At 37.5% G+C, this 23,390-nt stretch overlaps 2 protein-coding genes across 9 annotated transcripts in view; one reads left to right on the forward strand and one right to left on the reverse strand.

Moving 5' to 3' along the window:
• LOC108620355 (whirlin protein dyschronic) overlaps positions 1-23,390 on the forward strand; it is a 34,428-nt gene that overhangs the window by 10,226 nt on the left and 812 nt on the right. For 2 of the 7 annotated variants that reach the window (XM_089467479.1, XM_089467481.1), the window contains exons 2-12: positions 6,160-7,029; positions 7,086-7,224; positions 8,971-9,101; positions 11,252-11,544; positions 11,609-11,929; positions 12,461-12,632; positions 12,697-12,807; positions 12,900-12,929; positions 14,253-14,350; positions 14,477-14,849; positions 15,524-15,595. In XM_089467479.1, coding sequence (XP_089323605.1) covers positions 6,181-7,029; positions 7,086-7,224; positions 8,971-9,101; positions 11,252-11,544; positions 11,609-11,929; positions 12,461-12,632; positions 12,697-12,807; positions 12,900-12,929; positions 14,253-14,350; positions 14,477-14,849; positions 15,524-15,595 — 2,589 coding nt within the window. In that variant the 5' untranslated portion in view covers positions 6,160-6,180. Of the gene's footprint in view, positions 1-6,159; positions 7,030-7,085; positions 7,225-8,970; positions 9,102-11,251; positions 11,545-11,608; positions 11,930-12,460; positions 12,633-12,696; positions 12,808-12,899; positions 12,930-14,252; positions 14,351-14,476; positions 14,850-15,413; positions 15,432-15,523; positions 15,596-23,390 lie in introns of those variants that run through there. The other 5 variants (XM_089467482.1, XM_089467483.1, XM_089467480.1 and 2 more) reach the window with 4 other exon arrangements.
• On the reverse strand, positions 15,782-22,473 carry LOC108620356 (uncharacterized). 2 transcript variants are annotated; one of them, XM_089467500.1, is made up of 2 exons: positions 22,289-22,473; positions 15,782-16,305 (listed from the first exon to the last, which is right to left on the reverse strand). In XM_089467500.1, exon 2 carries the CDS (start codon positions 16,272-16,274, stop codon positions 16,029-16,031), a length of 246 nt encoding a protein of 81 aa, XP_089323626.1. In that variant the 5' UTR covers positions 16,275-16,305; positions 22,289-22,473; the 3' UTR covers positions 15,782-16,028. The 2 variants fall into 2 exon arrangements, with proteins under 2 accessions (XP_089323626.1, XP_089323625.1); XM_089467499.1 differs by having other exon boundaries at positions 15,782-16,444; positions 22,289-22,472.

Raw genomic sequence — 23,390 nt, forward strand, 5'->3', positions numbered from 1 at the left:
AACTAAAAGAAAACTATCGCTAGTGACCCTTTTCACATTTTCCTAGCCAATATTTATTCACATAAATATCAATAGAGCTCGGACTAGTTTGTGTAGAGCTCTGAAGCCAAAGAGTTAACTTTTACGGTAAACACTCGCTGTGCTCCTACTTGATAGAGGATGAATACAAAATGAATACATAGAGCTTATTCAGTGCTTATTTGCAAGCACTTGAGTGAGTATGATACTCGATGATACTTTGGAATACTCTATGATAGTCTGTGATGCTCCATGATGCTCCATGAAATCGTCTGATTTATTCTCAATGATTCTCTATGAGATTCTATTAGACTTTAGAATACTCGAAAATTATTTTTATATATTATATATTGTAAGCTTAAGAACTTTCTAGAATGTGTTAAGCTATGATACTCTAGAATATCGTAGAATTTTCTATATATTATATATTAAAAGTTTAGGAACTTTACAGAATTTGTTAAGCTATGGTTTTCTTATAAGACTGTAGGATACTCTATGACGTCTCTTGAAATTTGTATGATAGCTTAACATGCTATGATACTCTATAATAGACTATAATTCTCTATGACACTCTACTATACTCAATGATACTTTATGATGGTTTAGACATTTTCATAATGATTATTCAGGAGCTTTCTAGCATTTGTTAAACTTTATAGAGCATTTAGCTATATTGTCCGAATTTTTTAGAAACATTTTGGAGAGGCCTACAATTCTCTGTTTCAGAGTCTCGTTGGAGCCTTTTAAATTTCTAACTTTAAATAATGTTCAATAATTCTCAAAAATATTTTGAATGTACTTATTGCCTTTAAAAGTTCTCTAACTTTATGTGTATATCATAAATGTCTTCTTAGTATAGTTCCATTGCAAGCTCATCTGCTGTTGACGAGTGAAAAACTGTCACGTGCTTTGAGCTGTCTAACCCACGTTGAGTGCGGCTGTCATTATTTGAAGAGACAACTATGATCCAAACGAGGCACGTGTAGTTGCAGTACATTTTGTTATTATTTTTAGCACACACACACAGTTTCTCTCTCCTTGTCGTTCTCTCTCACTCACACATCGACACATTACACGTACTTCAGAGTTCGGCTGGCTTAAATAGCCAACGGCTCTTGTGCAGGTAATTGAGCTTTAACATGCTCAAAGCTTATTAATACATGTAAAAGGGGCTTTATGTATGCGTGTATGTGTGTGTGTGTGTGAGTGCGTGTGCGTGCTCGTGCTTATGTATAGCTGTATGAAGTTTATGAAGCTTTGTTTTGTTTTGGCCAGCGTTTATTTGTGTTCAATGCTGTCGCTGCTCTTCCGCCCAGTTGAGTTTTATTTATGTGACATAATTATCCCAGTAGACGTAGGCTGACAGCATAAATCCATCCGATAATCGTTCCCATGAAATGGCCAGCTCATGCCCACACACATACATACAAATAAATGTGTACATATAACAGTTTTCATCATATTTATTGCGAAATATTTAGGTTAAGAATCTGTGATGGCATACTTTTCGACTTAAGTGTCATGAATAGCTATCATATGAATTATACTAGAATTAATACTGCTGAAATCGTGTTATACGTTTTGTTGGCATTATTGAACACTATTGTGTTATATATATTAATATGTTATAAATATTATTCTTTTATATAATATTTATTCCATAATTTAGAATGTATATATTCTTCCTGTACTTTATTAAATGTATTCATTATTTGGTATATACTAAAACTGTTGTATATTATTTTTATATATTTTTGGAGATAATTATGTCTTGAATTCTGTTATCGAACTATTTATTTGTGTATTTAATATATGTATATTCATTTGATATATATATAACTCATCATATTGCTTTCTATCATACATCTGTCTTATGTATTTTTCGTTATGCTATATATGCGATATATATATCATACAATTTTCATTTGTAATGACTTGTGTTGTTATGGCTTTTGGAAATCTCTCAGATCTTTAAGATTTATTGACATCAAGCGGAAATGGGCACACACACAAGCGCACGCTCTCTCTCACACATATGCGGGCCCCACAAATCATTTGCACACACACACACACACTAGCTTACACGTGCACAGGTAGATGGATGTGTATGGCTGGGCTCTACCTTTTTTTTACGCGCAATTAACCCAGTTACAAGTTCGACATGCCGCAAAGCAAACTCAGCGACTCACACACACACACGCATACACACACACACACAAACACATCCTGCATTTATCATAATTACTTCCCCGAATATTTGTGCACAGCCCTGCCAAAAAATAATGCTGAAAAAGTTTATGAAGGCCCAAGCTCAGGTAAACTCACACACACACACACACACACTCACTTACCTGCCCTCACACACACCTCCTTTAAAAAGGCGACAATTTAAACATGGAAAAAAAGTAAGAGAAAAGCGCGCGATGACTGCTTAATGTTTTAATATGCCTTCAGCAACTATTAAGAGGATTTCGCATTAAGTGCCAGGCACATGTAGGACATCAATTATTTATAAATAAAAGCGCAGCCCACTTACGCACAAAGTATTTTATAGCATACTTCTGAGGGCCAAGGCACAAAGCCAAAAACCACAACAGCAACAGCGACAATGTAATTGCTCTTGCAAATTGTCAACAAGATAAAATGAGAAAGAGACAGAGAGAGAGAGTGGGAGAGAAAAGAAAATAAATAAATAAAACTACGACAGATAAAACTAGCCAAACAAACAAATAAACAAACAGCCAAGAAACATGACGGCAGCCAGATGCAAATGTAAATCCAGAAGCTAGGTCACAAAAAAAAGTAGAAAACTTGATGAAGAAGCTACGAAGTTTAGATACGCTTTAAGACATATGAGAGGGAGATATACTAGAGGAAAATACTAGAAGAAGGCACCAGAGGGGAAACTAGGGGAAGTTACTATGAAGACACTAGAGGAAGGCATGAATTATATACGATATATTGAATAGTTAAGTAGTTTATTGAGTTGTCGTGAAAAGATCTCAGAAAAAAGAGTTGGGAGCATTATATATAAATATACAAATAAAATTACGAAATATATAAAATATAAATATATATATATATATATATATATATATATATATATATATATATATATATATATATATATAAATATAAAATAAATATAAAAAAATACTTAGTTATATAGATCACTTCAAGGTGATTCAAATCATTGATCATTCGAGCTGGGCTTTATTTTTGGGCATTCATGCTGTCCTCTATATATAAATATATAGCGAGAAAAACTAAACTTCGTTCAGATTAGAATAGCCAAATTCCCATGCATAAACATCATTAGCTTTTTAAAGTCAAAGACTTCTACTACAACTACCCAAAATGCAAATGCTCCTTCGCAATATAACTAAAGAAATATGCATGAATATGAGAGTTATGTGCGCTTATGAATATGTATGTATGTGTGCGCATATTAGTATGTGTATTTGTATTTGAACAACAGTTACTTTTCAACTCAAACAAAACCGGGAGGCCATTGACAATGCCAACGCAAGGGAGCAATGCACAGTGGGGCCAAGAGTTCAGTGCCCAGATGAGTTTAGGACAATTAAAACAATTTGCTCGAATGATTAATTGACTAACGGCAGTAAGGTCATTATTATGCTGTCCCATAGATTGCTAATCGATAATGGTATATTAATTGGATTCGTCTGCTTTTGCGACACTGTGCGAGTGCCAAGAGGAACGAATTCCAAAAACAAAACGGAAAAAATGTCACATTGCGCACATGAAAAATGTCCTTGGGACAGCGCCAAACGCCAGTCAGCGGCGAGTGAGTGCGAGTGCGAAAGAGAGAGAGAGAGAGAGAGAGAGGGAGTGTGTATGTGTATGTGCGTGTCTGTGTACTCATTGTTGTTGGCTTTGGTAAAGCAAGGTCATGAGTAAATACGCTGGAGCCTGCTGCTGTTTATTTTACAACAAAGCCCGGCCAAGCACAAAAAAAGGACACACGCTCGCAATTTATTGTCGAATATTTGTATATATGTATGTATGTGTGCATCGTATGTATACGTGTGTAAGGGTATCTAGCTTGATGCTTCTTATTGATACAAATGCACATATGATATTTATTAGGAAGATATGTAAATTCGTGAATCTAATTTACTTACATATGTTTGGATATGAGCTATATATAAATTGTTTTGCATCATTTATTGTTTGCTTGCAACATTATTGTTTTTTTTTTTTTTTAATTCAGGTGAAATTACAAAATAAATATAAATAAAAAAAATATATAATTATATATTTATATAAATTATTATTGTTTATTTATTTTATTTATTTATTTTTATTTTTTTCGTAAATATGTTTTATTTAATAATTAGATAATTTTTTGTTTCTTAAATAAAATAAAATTATTTTTAAATCATTTTTATTGCTAATAAAATACTTTAAAGCATACGTTATGCTTTTTTTCCTATATTTTTATTCTATTTAAAAAGTTTTAAATTAAATATTAAGATCAAAATATTAAATAATATTTTATTGACCATTTACTCTCTGTTCGCGAACTCAACCGAGAAAATCATATTCATTCGCTCTAGCTCTGAGCAAGAGCCATCGGCTCGTTTCGTTTTTGGTTTTCTGCTGAGCGCCTTGAGTTGAACCATTCGTGTGACGATCTTTAAACGAACGTCGTTTAGGGAGAGAGGGAGAGAGAAATATAAGATTGACGTTGAAGGAGACTCAATGTAAACGATCTTCACATTCACATGCACACATTCCTTTCCCTTACGCTATTGATGTGCTTAGCAAAGGTAACACTCGCTTACACACCAATACATCCTCAGAAGACTTTTTGCTTTATTTAACTCAACCAAACGGTCGTCAAACAACAGAGCGAAACAATACAATGATACGATCCGACACGATCGCGAGCGAACTCATTGAGGAGTCAATGGAATAGGCTGATCTCTGAGTCTTTTCTTGAAGTGTCATGTTAACAAATATTAATAAAAGAAATATATTTTTTTAAATGTTTTAACAAATAATTTTTTTTTTAGATTGTATAATTTTTAAGATATTTATAAAAATATAATATATTAATTTTGTTTCATAATCAGATATATGGCATATATTGAAGGAATTGAATGCAAATTATTTTAATTTAAAAATGCATTTGATATACATATATATTTTTTTATAAAAGAAATAATACTACACACTAAATTCACTATTTAATTATTTGCTTTTATTTCAAAGTTTATACAACATTTTTGTCTCTGGAGAATTTGTTTATTTTACAACATTTAATTTTAGCTACTCTCCTTACGCACTATGGATTAATATTATTTTGAGTATAATTAAATTATTATAGATAGCATACAAAAAAAAGTATAAACGGATAAAATAAAAGTGAATAGAGAGATAAAAATAGATAAGCACACAAAGCAAATTCACATTTCAAAATGTTAGTTGGAAACGAAAGTTAGCTTATGGCCAGCTAGACCACAACATTATCCTATTTATGTGAGCTTAGACGGCGCAAACTGCATACCCTGTAATTTGCATTCAAAAATAACTATAAAGCACACACTTTAAGCGGATTTAGCCCAATTTCCACATGCGAATGTTGGACTAAGTGAGAGCCAAAGTGAACAGCGCAATTTTCGTCGACGAATTAATGAGCTTTCCCTTCCGCCGTCAAGAGGGGGCTAAATGTGAGAGACACTAAGTATGAGTGAGTGGGTCGAGCTTGTCCCAACTTTAGCATATGCACATGAATAATGCAGCGGGGTTTGTAGGTTCTGCTATTGATTTCGAAACAAAAATCGCATACGCGGCGTATGCGAGCAAACAAAGGAAAGCAACCAACAAATGGGCCATATGTATGTGTGTGTGTGTGTGTGAAAACATATGACTCTAGAGATTAAGCCATTGTTTGTAATGGGAGCCGCAGCTAGCGCGTGGCTGAGCTGCGGCTTAACGATTGCGAATGCAAACAAAAGTTGCTGAGAGAAATAGTGTTAGGAGAGTGAGAGAGAGAGAGAGAGAGAGAGAGAGAGAGAGGGGATGGGAATAAGGGAGGGTTATATACACATATTGGATAGCCTATTTTCAGTTGTTTAACTATGAACTAACCATGGGCACATATTCACATTGCAGCACCAGCACCCCAACAGTGTAATGCGCCTTGGGGGTAGTGGTATACCATACGACGGCGACCCCCTGACAATGAGCGCAGCTGGCAATGACTATGCCGAATTATGCGATCTTGGACCATCACGTTGGAGTGCACGCGCCTATGGATATCATGCAACACAAGCGGCAAACGCATCCGGCCTTGGAATTGGCGGCATTGGTGTACCGGGCGCCACACAATCATCATCGAGCGTGCCGACGGGCGGCTCATCGGGCCTCAGCGCTCATCATTTGCGGAGCAGCGCAGCGCAGCCAAACAGTTACGAGGCGGAGGACATTGGTCTGGCCTTTGGCATGATCAGTCCGCCGCCAGGCAGCGTCGGACACGCGGCCCATTACGGCCCCGGACCCGGCGCTGGCTCACGTGTGGGCAACAGCACCAGCTCGCTGCGTGCCGGTGGCGGTGCCGGAGGCGGCAGTGGTGGTCGCTCCGGCCTCTACTATTCGCCGCCGGGCACCTCCTACACGATCATTGAGCGTCCCCATTCGCCGCACTACTACTACAATTCGGCTGGTGTGCCGACCAAGGGCGGCTCGTTGCCGGGTCGCGGCTCAGCGTATCTCAGCTCCTCACCCTCGAGCCACATGGCCGCCGGCACCGCCGGCACGCTGCCCACATCGACGGCGGCGAGCGGACGCCACTCGGCCTCGGCCATGGGCAATGGCAACAAGAAGCGGCCCATTTCGCCGGAGCAGGTGCTGCGCATGTTCGGTGCCACGCAGTCGTCTTCAGTTCCTACGAGTAGCTATCACTATAGCAACGGCGGCACCCGGGATCGGGATCGCACTGGGCGACGCAGCCCGGCCAGCAGTCCGCCCTCAACAACGCATCAGGTGAGCAGGCTCCCTTCTTAAAGATATTCTATATGGTAATCGCATCTCTTTGGCAGATCTATCGGGATCGTGAGCGAGATCGGGATCGCAGTGTGCCCAACATACATGAACTTACCACGCGCACTGTTTCCATGTCGCGTGATCAGCAAGTGGATCACGGCTTCGGCATTTGCGTTAAGGGAGGCAAAGACTCAGGTAAGTTTCTTCATGTTATGCTGCTCAAACTGTAGAGCAACAGTTGCACTCAAACTGTAGCCTGATTGCAACTGAAAATCTGTAAGATTTTCAGTGCTGTGCTGACTCTATCTCAGATTATATTTAAGCACAACATTCTTAAAGGGTTCCCTTTTTTCCGAGTTAAGAAAAGCCTCGACTAGGCTAACTCAATTTGCCCTCAAGAACATTTCAAAGGAAATATACGAAGGTAAAGGAAATTTTTTTGCTCTGTGCAATGAATAGCCACAGCTGCTCGCCATTCGAATACATATCTACACATACATATATACTACATGAGCATGTATGGATGTTTATTTGTGGAGTAACTCCTTGACGTCTGCGATGTTCCGCCCAGTCGACTCGAAGTTCAATTGCTTGTCGCTCACGTGTGAGTCGATGTGTGGAACCTCAATTGGACTGACTCTTTAGACCATTTCATGCAATTTAATTTTCAATTCGATTCCATTGTCTGTCGTTCTCTTCCTCGTTTTCGTTGTAGTGTTATAAAACGGCAGCAGCTTTGACATTTCCAAGCGCATTTTGCACCTGGCTACCTCTCGATGTCCATGACTCTGCCTTTGCCCCCACCTCTGTCTCTCTTTCTATCGCTATCTCTGTCTCTGTCTCCTGCCACGCGCTCGTCCATTCACTGTGGGGTTTTATTTATTTTTAGCGTACAACGTGCGACGGCTTTAAAATCGATAAAAAAAGAGTCTATTTAAGTCGTGCAGCCGCGTATGCAGGAAGGTTCCATCTATCAATTCCATCTAACCGTGGACTCGCACAGTCTGCTCTCCTTCAGTTCGCTTTTCGGCACATGTGGCTGCAATGCTCTTTGCCACCCGGAAAAACACAGACAGACAGACAGACACACACTCACTCACTCGCACTCATTCATGCTTAATGAAAAAGGCTTACCGAAAAACAACGACATAAAACAAGATTTCAAATGTTCAAGTGTTGCTGCTCAGATACCCTAGATTTTATTTGCTGACTAGATACGGATTGAAATTGTATTTTAATATTTTTATGATCTTAAATTCTTATATTAAGACTTATATTATAACTTAAATATTCATAGCAAAGAAATTCAGGTTTTCTGTAAAATTTTATGTATTTTTCGGAGTAAAGATAAGTTGAATAAAACTGAAAAGTTTTTAGAGGTGTCTACAATATTCACTTGTTCTCAGTAGGTTATCGAAATGTTGATTAGCAAAAGCTGAGCTAAGTTTTTATTGCTTTCGTTCACTTTCTAGAGATAGCAATATTAAATCATTTCACCGTCAGTTTGAATAAACCTTCCTATACAAGTTATCGATAACATACGATATAACTCAAAGAGTCCATCACTGTATTTTTTACACATCCCTGCACAAGAGTATCGCATCTTTTCGATAAGCATTCATTTTACCTGGCATACCTTCGCATCAAGTTTAATTAACTCAAGCCAATCGATAATACATTAAATTTAGATGCATTCTTATATCATTTCCTATAACATTTAACACACATACGCACCATTACACCCCTTATAATGTAGCTCAGCCAATTTTTAATGGCTACAGGGTATATAAATTTGGCCCAGCAGTGGGCGGCGCAGGGGCGTGTGCCCGTGTTGTGTCTTTTAATAAAAGTTTAATGCGCAGCGCTTGCTAATTGATTTCTTTTCTTTCATGTTGTTGTTGTTTTTCTCTCTTTTCTCTCTTTTGCTGTTTTTATCGACAGGCTTAGGTGTTTACATCTCACGCATCGAGGAGAATTCGGTGGCGGAACGCGCCGGCCTGCGGCCCGGTGATACAATCCTAGAGGTGAACGGCACGCCATTCACCTCAATCAATCACGAGGAGGCGCTTAAGGTGAGCTAACTGCAAATGCCGCTATCTTTTGATACATTTATCAGTAGTTAAAATATTTTTCTCTAAATATATTTATCTATATAAAAATCGATTAGAGCACATAACGAGCGACAGCCTAAAGAAAAATATATAAAATTATACTAAAGTATCTTGCATACTGTAGTCCAAGCTAACGAGTGACTACTGTACTTAGCACATATGTATGTAAAATATGTAAGAGCTGCCAGAGTCTGTTGGAAAGGCATTCCATTTAAGCATGTCCTGCAGTCCTTGAGCTTAGACAACGACAACGACAACGACATCGACAAAAATCTTTTCTATTCAAAAGAGATAATTTAATTGTACACTTTATTGATTTTTAATGCGATTTTGTTCGATAGGCTGCTTGTTTGCCTGTTAATAGTTGCGATAAGGGCCAATGCATTCGAGTAGCAGCGCCTTTTATGTGCGCCACTTGGCAGAGTATCTAAATCGCACGCCTCCACGCCATAGCCCCACCCACGGCTCTCCCGCCCATCGCATATAACCCACATTGGCAGCCAAGTTGGGGACAGCTGCGCTGCCTTCCGCTGACAGCGAAAGTCAATTTATTGTGGAATATTTTATGTGACACGTTATGATAGTCAATATAATTCTTCATATACGAAGAGTAGCTGTGCTGCTGTGTGCGTGTGGCCCCATCAAAGGACATTAGACTAGAAGACCTGCAGAGCAGGGGGATGGGGGGTTTTGCCAGTTGAGCACATGTTGTGCCACTTCCCACGCTGCCTTCCAATTTAAACTTTATTTGAACGACAACAATTTGTTTGGCAATGCATGCACAAGAAATAGAACGGGTCTATTGCCCCTTTCTCTCTCTCTCTCTCTCTTCCCCCGTCTCTGTCCTCGTTTTTTGCTCTGAACGATTTGGAGTAGTTTTTTCTTGACTATATCTTGCACTTAACATATTATGAAACATTTTGTATGAATAATAATACTAAACGTTGAACGAAACACATCATGAGTAAATGAAATACACACACTAATACAAATATACACTGAGAAAAAATTGGCAATAGAATAGTCGCATTGAATTCACTTATTTCCCTTTTAATTTATTAAGTAGAACTTTGTTATTTCTTGACATTTTAATTTTAATTTTCTAAATTATTGTTTTATAATTAAATTTTTAAACTACGCTTCAGCCAACACCTTAAGCACAATAAATTTTTTACTGTACTGCAGCTCAAAGTATTTTTACTCTAATCTTGTACTTTTAAAGTATTTAATTTAGAATTTTTCGAAATTTTTTAATAGATTTTGATAAACTAATATTTAAGCCAACATTTAAAAAAATATTTTATGTGAGTCTTGAGATTTGCCTGAAAAAATCTTTCATTAGGTTTTCTAAACATTCTTTTTTAAAATAATATTAAAGATTTTTATACATATATTTTTTCCAATTTTTGTAATAAATGATTGAAATTAAAATGATTTGGTTGAGCAGTAAATGTTCGAGTTTTCATCTATAGAACTCTTTAAAAATTTTGATTGAAGATATGTAATATATATATTTTAATTCTGATTCTCAACTTGTCAACTTACCAAATTGCCAAATTTGAAAGTTAACAAAATTCCATTTTGCAACACATTTTCCGAAAGGATCAACAAAAGTTGAGCTCTAAGCGCTTGCCACAACATGTTGCACCACAAAAACTGTATGTGGTTAATGTTCTGGGATTATCCCAAAACGAAATTCGTGGCTTGGACATTTGTGCCAAGCAATTAGCACAATTGCACGCAAATGAGTTTTTGGTTTTGAGCAATTAAAATGCTGACAGCTTAATGCAGCAAATGTTGAAATATGAAAATGCGAAAACTATCTGACATACAGCAAAAATAACCGCAATAAATGCACAAACAATAGTTGATATAAGTGGACACGACACGCCCACTTGAAGCATTGTGTACGCCCAGTTGAGTAGATTTCCTAATTAATTACAATTTTATTTTATATTCAGTTTTTGTTTTTTGTTTTTCTTTGTAACTTTTTGCCACCCGTTTTTTGCTCTCTCTGCTTCCCCTTCTATCGTTCGTTCGTTTTGCTTGCATCTTCCGTCTTCCGTCTCTTTTTTGTGTCTCTTCTATTGCCACATTTTTTCTTAACGCAGAGATGTGTGCAGATATTGAAATCGTCACGTCAAATCAGTATGACGGTGCGAGCGCCGCCCACGCTGAACTCAACGGCGCCGCTGCACGGTTTTGGTCCACCCTCGCGGGATCCCATGTACGCATCGATGGCCCCCCTATTACCCCAGTCGGCAGCCGCCCAGGCAGCAGCCGCCGGCGGCGTAGGCGGATCGGGTCTGCCCTTTCGTCAGACCTGCTCCTGGATGGATCGACACGGTCGTCCGGCCTCGCCGCCCATGGAGTACGGCGGCAGACGAAACGATCGAAGAGATCGGTAAGCTGGCATGAGTATAAATATATATATAAGATAAATTTAGTAACATTTGTTGCTTCTCTAGGGTACGTCGCGTGGAACTGCTCATCGAGCCGGGCCAATCGCTGGGCCTGATGATACGCGGCGGCGTGGAGTACGGCCTGGGCATCTTTGTCACGGGCGTCGACAAGGATAGCGTCGCTGATCGTGCCGGTCTTATGATCGGAGACGAAATCTTGGAGGTCAACGATCAGTCGTTCCTCGATGTGACGCACGACGAGGCCGTTAGCCAGCTGAAATATCATAAGCGCATGTCGTTGCTGATACGAGACGTGGGCAAGGTACCGCACTCCTGCACATCCATCGAAATGGAGCCCTGGGATGCGTACAGTCCAACGGGCACGAGGTGAGTTGAGAGATCGGCAATGGGAGGTGGGGTAAATGAGAGATGGGTGATGGGAGATAGTAGAAAGTGGACAGTGAAAAGTGGAGAAGGTAGAGTGGATAGTGGAGATTGGAGAGTAGAAAACGGAGACTGAAGAGTGATGAGTAGATGTCCACTCTCTACTCATCAGTCTTCAGTCTCAGTCTCAATTCTTCAGTTAAAAGTGGAAATTGGAGAGTGGAGAGTAGAGAGTGGAGAGTAGAAAGTAGATATAAAACAAGAGGCAGATGGGTGATGAGAGATAGTGGAGAGTGAAAACTGGAAAGTGGAAGTGGGAAGTAGTTAGCGGAGAGTGGAGAGCGGAGTGTAGAAAGTGAAGACTAGATGGTGGAGAGTGGACAGCAGAAAGTAGACAAATTATTAAAATAGATGAGAGGTTCGACATTAAGGATATGAGAAAGTATATAGATTCTCTTAAGAAGAGGGGTGAATAATAGTTTATGTAATATAAAGATAATATATCCAACCTTTTGTTTTTTCCATCTCTCGCAGAGCACGCCGAAAAGGTCAGATTGCGACCATGGTGGAGGAGAAGGCGCGCTCGCTGCTGCCACGACATCATTTTGCAAGTCTTTCATATTATATAGCCGAATATAGTGTGAAAGCAATGACCATAGATGCCTTTGTTGCCGTCTTATTAGAGATGTTAGATACGTACGAAAAGGTGAGCTAAACAGATAAACTGAAATATATTCTATTCTATATATTCTAATCGAATCGATCATTAGCACACGCTTGTGACGGAAATTCGAGAGCTCGTCTTTCCGGAGGATCGTACACGGTACGATGAGCTAGTGTATCGCCGTGAGCGCGATCCATATAGCGTGGATAGGCATAGGGTAAGCTTGTCAAATACCTCTATATACATATATGTGCAGAGAGCGAATACTCATTATAATGTCTGTCTAATTGGCAAACTCCATTCCTGCAGCGTAAAGGAGACCCCGCACGTGATTTGCCGGTAAGCTTTTTAGAAGATTTATTCTACGACACTGACACCATATATACCTAGCATCGCATGTTAAACTATTGTACGACAAAAATAATTTAACTACTCGCCTAGAAACTAGTCAAAAGAGAAAAATATGAACTCTCTACTATATAATCTATATATATATATATATCTATATCTATATCTAATTATATAATTGTGTATTATCTACTACGAAAGTGTTTCTATGAGAAATTTAATTTTATTTACATCTTATTGTTGTTGTCGCTGTTGTTGTTGGTGTTGTAATTTTTAGTTATACTTAATTGATTAATTCTTTAATGGAAATTATAACTCTTGATTATAAGTACTCTATACTCTATACTCTATACACAAGCAAATACACGACACTTGTCCAGACAAAGCAAAACTTGTAGTTTAATTACTCATCGTGTAGGAAACTTTGAAAGCAATTTTAACTGTTATTTATGATTATTTACGATTATGTTTTTGCTTAATAGTTGTTCTCTGTTTGCTCTGCATGTTTATCAATTTGAGAAAAGCTTAATTTGATTCGGCTTTTCGATTTTGTTTGCCTGGCTCAAACAAATATCGATACCCAAACGAATGTCAATTTTTAATTTACAAAACAAAATTTAAAAAAAAAGAAAAAAAAATGCAAAATGAACAACTTTAAAAATACAATAACAAATGAATCAAACAATGCAGTTTTTGTAGTTGCACAAAAATTCTTTTTTCTTCTAGGCCTAAGTAGCAGGTACAGGTAATCGCTGTGCCTTGCGCGCGCTCCATTTATCGATAGCACAGTAAGATCGATAACAGACGCCGTTCATTCGTTAGGTTTAGTTGACTAAGTAACACAATCGATTGTAATATAATGAAATTTTGTACCATGTATTATTCAGATATATAAGTAACTATATCGCACCTATAATACTATATATATAATATACCCAAACAGCAGTCACCGATAACTCACCCAAAACTCTGCTTAAAACATAACTAGGCACCTAACGGAACAAAGTTATATGTATATATACATATATATTTATATGTATGTATATGTATATGCATCGAGCAAATGCACCGATCACCTTACTCTCTCTATCTCTCTCGCTCGCTTTTTGCGACTCTCTGTCTCTCACACCCACACCCACACCCACACACGCTATCTGTGTAGCTGGCTCTATAAAACTATTGAAGGCCTAGCCGTAGACCCTTTATATCATAATTCGCTCTCTCGCTCTCACTCTCTGTCTGACTCTTTCACTCACGTTCTCTGACTCTGAATCGTATGCAACAACAACGTTCGTTCCATTCCATTCCCAACAGGTAACAGCTGACGACATGGAAGTAAGCGCCGCAACTGGACGCAGTCCCTCGTCGGACTCGGGGCTGGGCGGCATGACCGTAACGGATATACATAAACGGTACCTAAACACACACTGAGCACTCACTACTAACTAAACTAAACTAAAAAAAAATAATAGACTCACTAACAAGAAATGACCTGTAATGAACTGTAACTGTTATTCCGTTAACCGTTCCGTTGATAGACCCGCACTGCAGTTGCCCTATCGGCCCATGTCGGCGGGACCAGTATTGCATCGATCACAGCATTATCAGCCAGCCACAGCCTCATCACATGCAGCTAGCAACCAATCACCATCACCAACGCCACCTTCACAACAACAACAATTACAACAACAACAACATTATCCACATCATACCTCATTGCGTCATCTGGGCGGCGTTGGAAGTGCGCGTCATTATCAGCATCTTCTTCCCCATCAACAGCTGCAGCAACAGCAACTACAACAACAGCAACAACAACTACAACAGCAGCAGCAACAACAACATCAGCTACAGCATCAACATTTGGGACCAAATCAATTTCAAGTCAAGCAAGCCAAAGACAATCAGCAACAGGTCAGGAATTTGCGTCACAGCTAACTGATCTGTCTCAAGCAAACTCTATTCTGGCTCTGTCACTCGCTAGACTTTCAAGACTAGTTCTCTCTCTCTCTCACTCACTCTCTTTGTCTTTCTATCTATCTCTCTCTATATCAGATTCAGAAAAAGTTGGGTTCTCAAAAACAAAAAAAGTTCTTATAATTTCTGTTTCTCTGAAAGTCTCTTAACTCTTTCTGCGTCTTCATTTTCTCACTTTCTCTGCTCAGATAATCAAAGAAATAAACAAATTTTATTGCATTTATATGAAAGAAAACAAGAAAAAAATTGACATTCGGTACTAAAATCGGCTCTATTTGAGCCGTTCCTTATATTGTGTGTTGTCTGTTGTCTCGAGTTTGTTTATTATTAATTTTATTGTTTTTTATTTCCAAACTTTGTCAATTTACTATACTTAATGTTTTTTCGTGTATGTCTAATTGTCCCATTGTTTAATGTTCTCTCTTTCTCTCTCTGTCTATTTTGTTTTGTTCTCGATCTATTTTCGTTTTTAACTGTTGTCTAATTGGCTGCTAAGTGTAGTAGATTAATTGGCTTTTAACTGTTTATCAAGCTAAGAAAACTTGGCTTACCAAAACGAAAAAGAAACCAAAAAATTGATTTTCCGCTTCTTCTTCTTCTGTTTGGCTTAGGAATACGGCTGTGATGAGCATAGAACTCGACGGGGCAGCGAAACCCTATTACCGGAATATGAACAAGATGCGGTGAGTAAGATATTGAGCTTTATTCCGGCAGGTAAAGGGGCTCACTCTCTCCGTCTCTCTCTCTGTGTGTAGGAGCTACACATATCATTTCATTCCGTTCATTATCATCTCTTTCAGCATATAACTCTACAGATATACTTACCATCCAACTAACATTTCAGAGCTCAAGAACTTCAATGCAAACACTTTAGCTTTGTTACTTTATTATTAACTAATTTAATATCTATAACTAAAACACTAAACTTAAGCACTAAGAGCCTTCAACTCTTGATGGATTATGTTTATATATATTTATATATAGTCTATATAGCATGTATGTATGTATCTCTACGTATAAGCAGTGTAATCAATACGCCAATGCAATCCAATTGAGCTCAAACAGACCGCAGACCCTTTCTCCCCCCACACTCGCCACCCCACTCGGCTCCTCTCTCTACATTGTGTCGTGCGTGGCGCTGTCCCCACCCACAACTGGCAAATGATAGTCGCGTGGCGGCGTAAAGGGGCGCACAAAGTGTCGCCACTGATGGTGGGCGTGGTGCGGATGATGGGCCTGATGATGAGGGGGCGGTGTCACAGTTGTCGCGGTAGCCTGTTGGTGCTGCTGATGGCAGCTATTGGGCTCGAATTTCGGGCGTGGTATGCGCAATTGTTTGATCTCGGTCAAATAGGTCTCCATGTTGCAGTCCACCGCAGTTGTGTTTGTCCGCCTGTTGATTTGTTAAGTTGTTTTAATGAATCGCCTGATTTGCAGCTCTTTCTATAGCTGCGGTTCTTGTTGTTGTTTAACCAACTCGCTAATGTTATGGAGTGTGAAAACGAGTGTCGGCTGTCAACAATTTGCGCGAGCTAAAGTTAAACAAAACAACAAATCGGTTAGTACATATGCGAAATGAAAGTGCTTTGTGTGCATATAAATAGAGAAAGGTGGACAAATGGAGAAAGAGATGGATATATACTTAAATATAGATGGTGAGATGGAAGATAGATAGATAAATAGATGGATAGATATAGATAGATAGATAAATGGATTGATAGATGGATAGAGAGATAGATAGATATATATATAAATGATAGATAGATAGATGGATAGATATATAGATGTAAATGATAGACATATGGATATATAGATAGATAGATAGATATAGATGATAGATAGATAGACAGATGGATAGATAGTTAGATAGATAGATATAAACGATAGATAGATAGATAGTAAGTTGGACTTATGGATAGCTAGATAAATCTACATGGATAGATAGGTCAAAAAATACAATCAAAAATTTTATTCCATTTAATTTTTATCTCTTCCCTCTAGCTCACTTTGTCAAATTCCATATAAGTTCGGCTCTAGCCATTTATCTTTTCATTCTACATATTTTCCTCATTATTTACTGAGGTTTACAGAAAATCATATTTAAGCACGTTTCTTTGCACAAAGAAGTTCATATCTCAAAGAGATTAAAATAATTTGCTTAAACTGTTAAATTCTAGATTTATATTAAAGTTTTTCAAGCAAAGTTTTCTCAATTTCCAGAGCTCCACTAACAACAAATGAATGCGAGCGTTTACATTCACTATTTAAAGTGCGCTGCAGCTCTTTTATATATGCATATATTTATATATATACTTTTAGATATATGCATTTTACTTATATAGGATGCATTATTTAATGCTTAGCCGGCTGCATTATAAAGTTATTATGCTTTTAGCTTGGCAAGGAGTGCACGAAAAGTGAAAGTCAATTGGCTGCATATAGAGACAAAAGCAACACCAACAGCAACAACAACAACGAACGTTTGCCAGGCATTGCCAAAAGACATGAAAATTGCTATAATTTCCGGAAAAGGCGTTCGTCCAAATCCAAAGCCAAATCCGAGTCCCAAACCAAAACGCATCTCGACTGCAAGTTCAATGTGTGTTAAATGTTTCAGCTCTGTCAGCAGACATTTGGCATGTAATGTGCCCAAGTTGCAGCTGACGAAAGAGAGAGGGATAGTGGAGAGGAGGGCGAGAGGCAAACTGTGTGCACAGCTGACAAGAGATGGCGATGGGACAAGGCTTAGGGGGAGTAGGGAGGGGAGGGCGAGTTTGACTACTTCGACGGGTGACCAGCGACCGGCTGGAGCAAGCGTGCAACCAGTTTGATTTCAACTAAAACAGACAAACCACTTTTTGTTGTTGTTACCGTTGTTGTTGTTGTTGCTGTTGTTGCTGTTGTCGTTTAGTGGATGTCTGGGCACTGCGACACTCACTTTTTGTTGAAATTACAACGGGCAGCAAGTCCGTCTGGTGGCAGCAGCAGGCAGCAGGCAGAAGCCAGGCGAAAGACCAAAACTCAAAGTGGGTCATTAGAGAAACGTACTAAATAAGGTACAAAACTTTGTCAAGAGCAGGCCGTGCGAGCAGCATAAATGGAAAGTAAATAGTTGTTGTTGTTGCTGTTGTTATTGTTGTTGCTGCATTTACGAAAGCGGCAAATAAGCAACTCGAAAAATGTTGTTTATAATGTAAATAGACGTTAAATAAATAATTTTGATGCGTAGCAGCAGCAGCAGCAACAACAACAACAACAACAAACCAGCCAAAATCCGGTCCGAAAAGTCAATGGCTGTAAAGGCATAATCAACACACTTTAATAGGCCCAGTTGCTAGTCTAGAACACGAAGAAAATGAAGCAGAAGAAGAAGCAGTAAGAGCAGCAGCAGCTGAACTTCGACTGTTAATGAAGTCCAATTGTGTTGCACAGTGTCAAAGTCTTTGACTTGGTTTTCCATTTTGTTTACAGTTACGTCGATTTTACACTAAAAGTTCTTTCTCTCTCTCTCTCTGTCTTTCTAAAGTTCAACTTCTTTGCTAACTATTTGTTTTGACCAGACTTAATTATGTGATCGCCATTCACGTCTTGCTGGCAACGATTAGTGTTTGATTTAATTGACTACGAAACGCTTGGGCGATAGCAACAAGCAGCAGATTAAAGATAATTCTTTGAGCAGTCAATTAAATGCCCTTTTGGCTAACGAGTTGACTTTAATTTGAGGTATAGATGTAATGGAGATGATCTTATAAAGAGAGAACAGAAGATGCCGAGTTTTAGTTAATGATTTTATACTGAAACTTCAATGAAGTCGGATTGGGAGAGCAGCTTGTTGTAAAGAGAAATATAAATTAATACCTTCTTTAATTTAACTATGACATATGTATAAATTGAAGCAAAAATACACATATATTATTATGCAAATATTTATATTATAATAAAATATTTAATAATAATAAAAATATTTACTATAAAGCTTTCTTGGCGAAACATTCATAGTATTTATGCATAGATTATATAATTAATATATTCTTCAATTTAATTATGCAATATGTGTAAATTTAAGTAAAAATATATATTTTATACGATTATTTTCTATTAAAATTTCTTGACGAAACATTCATAACTTATACAGATTTGCATACACACTTACAGATATTTACTAGAGCTAGTTGCAGTTATTTAGCTCATATAACTATATAGAGTAAGGATGATCTTTCAAGTAAAATATGAGCAAGAGGTATTAAATATACACAAATATATAAATATTGGTATAATTATGTCAACTCTACAATAAAAACACTTCTCAGCCGTTTTAATATTCATATAGAATGCCTTTAGACATAAACTGCTAGCTGTGAATAAAAATCAATATGAATTGAGCTTATGAACAGCTGAATACATATACCCTTTATAGCCTATTCAACCTTAAACTGGTAATCTATGCATTCTGCAATTTGTAAGCTGTCCATATTGATTTATGTATATATATTTACATCATCATACTTTATATTACATCATTTCTATATATATAGTAATTTTTCCTATCAAAACTCTTTACAGTTTAAATGATTTATAGCAACTTTGTATAAATACATATACATATATAAATACTGATACTGTCATATAGATACTGATAATAGTTTCAACTACAAGACTGCATCATAACTTTTATGGAAATTGAATTTCTTCAAGTCTTATAAATTATTGACTAGAATGAGTCATAGCAAGCATCTGCCCTATATAAGTCCCCAACACGTTTCACAATGTAAACAAGAAATCTTTAGCAATTGGAATTAAGAGCGAAAGCAACGTTTTGATGTTGGCTATAATATATTTAGGTCTAATCTGCCTGTCCCTGTTTCAAACCTTTGACAACATCTCTACCTCGCTCCCTCTCTTCTTCTCTCTCTCTCCCGCTGTTCAACTCCCGATTTGTAACTTTGACCCACTTAAGTCAATAACATAAATATTTAATCATATTGCTCAATGAGCGCTTTGAGGCGTTTTGGCTTTGACAGCAGGCTTAGCGATCAGGACAAGCTGTCAGGCTTATAATTTTTGTAGGGTCAACGAGCGCGGAATACTCCATGCGGCATTATGGCCACTTATATTCATATCGAGAGTGACACAATGGGCTGTTCGCATGATCTTCTGGCTGCGGGCAGACAATGGTGTGAATTGGACAGCAAATTAGCTGCTCACCTTTTGTTTACAAAAGATTAATAGACAGCGTTAGATGGCTAAAGAAAAAAGTTTGCTGGTTCTTTTGTTGGAAAAGTTGAGGCTGACGTTGCGCTCAAAACTTTCACAAGCAGCCAGAGAATTTTCCAAGAGCCAACAATAATGAAATTGACGTCCAATTGCCCAGCCCCATTTAACTGTTTTGCCGGCTTTTCTAGCTAGCGGCTATAACTGGGATTTTTTTTTTCAATTTTAGGTTTTTTCTTTTTCATTTTTTCATTTTTTATTTTTTATTTTATTTTCAGTCAGCACTTTTTCGAAATCCGCTTAGGGCTCACAATTTAAAATCAATCAAATTTATGACTTTGCAAACTACACAGCTTGTCGTTATATAGTATACATGGCATATAGCTGTATTTGTGTGCGTGTGTGTGTTGAGATTTGTAACCAAATCCAAGCTCAGGCAGCTTCACATCAACACATGCCATTGACCCCAATGCGTAGAGACTTGACGAGTTGCTCAACTGCCATTAGCTACGCATTGAAATATATATTATATTACTATTATATACGACTCTATAGAGGTGCCTCTATGGATGTTTATGTATGTGTATGCAATTTATTGGGTTATTGACTTTATGAGTGGGTGGTCTATAATACGGGTTTCAAGGCCAAAAATAAATGAAGTTATATTTTAATACGTTTTTTTTTTTTTTACAGTTTTGAGCTGAACAGAAATTGAAGCAATCGAGTTTGATTTTAACACAAAACTCGTTTTAAGTTATCTATATTTGTAATTTATTTTATTTTTTAATTTTTTTAATTATGTAAGTAAATTTATGCCAGTTAAATAATTTGCCAGCTAGCTCTAAGACAGTGCTTGCCCACTAAAAATTGTTATGAAAATTTTAATAAAATTGAACAGGAATTTACTCAATTTGATTCAGAAATCTATTTTGAATTTATGTAGATTTTATATATAATTTAAAAAAAAATTTTCTCTTTTATATTTATATAAATTCGGCCCTTGCAATCATTTTTAGCCAGATCTGATATACTGCGTATTTAGTTGTAAATTGTTTTGTAAATTATAAAAATATAAATATAAAAATTGAACAGGAATTTACGCAATTTGATTCAGAAATCTATTTCGAATTTATGTAGATTTTATATATATTTTAAAAAATTTTGTTCTTTTATATATGTAATTAAATTCTGTGTTTACAATAATTTGCTAGCCAGATCCGAGACACTGCCTATTCAGTTGCGAATTGTGTTGTAAATTAAACTATAAATTTAATAACAAAAAATTGCCTCAAGCTGCTTGGCCATGTCCTAACAGCAGTCAGCTGTGTTTATTGGCAGCGATTGCTGCTTCAGCCTAAGCCTAACTGCTTTCCCTTTAGCTGGCTTTTTCGACTGCCTTTTCTAGGTCGAAATGTTTAGCGGCTTGGCTCGTAGATCTTTTTTTCCTTTCTATGTATAAGCAGAATCTAGACTTCCGTCAGCGCGCAAAGGCACACAGACAGCAAGCAACTTAATTGCAAAACCAGTCGGCACTAAAACGTATAAACAAGAAAACAAAACTTCAACTGAAGTGAAGTTACGACTGTGCGAGGCAAAAGCCGCTGGCTGCAGGCAATTAAAAAACGGCGAAAAAAACGAACATAAACAAAAGAAATTAGCAGACATAAAAAACCGAGCAGAAGGTGAGAAATAGAAGCTAATTGAATGCAAATGCAAAAAGCAAAAAAACAAAAATGAAGATGATGATGATGATGGGTAAAAAATCAGTGCTTGAAGATCCGCAGCTGCCTTTTGGGGTTGTGACACATGTGTGGCAAAAAGGCTGGCGGCCAAATGTTGCAAAAAACAAAAATTATATATATCTATATACATATATAACATACACAATGATGATATAACAACAACAACAGCAACAGCAACTAGACATCGCCTATGGCAATTGCCGCGCTTGGCCAGGCAACTTCTTTCAATTGCTGTTGCTTATTGTTTATGCAACAATTTGTGGCAAACAGAGCGCGAAATGAGCGGCAACAACGCCAAATTTGTCAACTGGCAACAACTTGTTTAACTTAGTTTCTACTTTACTTTTTTAGCCTCTTCTACCTCTACTAGACTCTTTTTTTTTAGTTTTTAGTATTTACACGTAATTTGCAATTTATACGCACGTTTTGTGAACTCAGCCGTGGTAGCTGCTCGCTGCTTCGCTGTCTCTGTCTCTGTGGCTCCGCTCGAGTTTGTCTCTCGTTTTTAGCTCAGCTTTGTCTTTCGGTCTCTCGGTGTCTCGCTGTCTCGGTGGGCCGCCAACCTTACGCTTCGAGCAACGACGCGCAACTAAAAACTGAAAATGCAGACGCGGCCAAAACAGCAGCCGACTGCGCCGTCGACGTCGGCAGCGACGCTGTTTTGAAATATACACTGCAGCGGGGGCATAGGAGATTTGGGAGTTATTTGGATCAAGCCTTTTGATATAAATAATAGATGAGTGAATCATTCAATTGCTCAGCTGACTTATAGGTATCCAGCTAATCCAAGTGTTTCTATTCCAAATGTTCCACAAAATCCAAGAGCTCCAAGTAAGCTCACAAATATCCAAGTATTTTAAGTACTCCAACTATTCCAAGGGTTCCAAGTAGTCCAGATATTTTCTGGCATTCCAAGTATTTTAAATACTCCAACTATTCCGAGTGTTCCAGCTTGCTAGCATTGCAAATACGCATAAACAGACATGAAAGAAATCTCATTTTAATATTAAATAATTTAATATGTATTATTTACTATATACACATATAGGTACATATAAATATATTCCCCTTCCTGCTTCCTCTACTATGAACTTACTTCTACAACAGCTTGAGTTACCTTACACCATTCAAAAGTATTTACTTTCACTTCTTATAATCGCAATTCGATCAAAACGGCTGTCAGAAACATCCAACTCTTACACAAAGTCTCGCTCTAATATGTTATATATACATATATCATATTTATAAGCCATACATATACATTATAGCAAAAGCGTATACAAAAGTTGCCATCATAACTTCCACAAGTTTTAAAGTTGTTTTGTAAATATATCTTTTGTAGCTTACTTTGCGTGTGGCTTTCTTTAAGTCACACTGCGACTGTCTGCGTTTCAGTTGTTTTTTTTATGGCTTGGTAATAAAAAATAAATAAAAAAATAAAAATTACACAGAGTGCGAGGCAAAAGTAAGAAACAACAACAACAGCAACAACAATTATAAATGGTGCAGATTGCTGAAAAGATTG

The sequence above is a fragment of the Drosophila arizonae genome, chromosome 4, assembly GCF_054131065.1.
Source record: "Drosophila arizonae isolate 15081-1271.41 chromosome 4, UAZ_ARI_1.0, whole genome shotgun sequence".
In the NCBI taxonomy this organism is placed as follows: domain Eukaryota; kingdom Metazoa; phylum Arthropoda; class Insecta; order Diptera; family Drosophilidae; genus Drosophila; species Drosophila arizonae.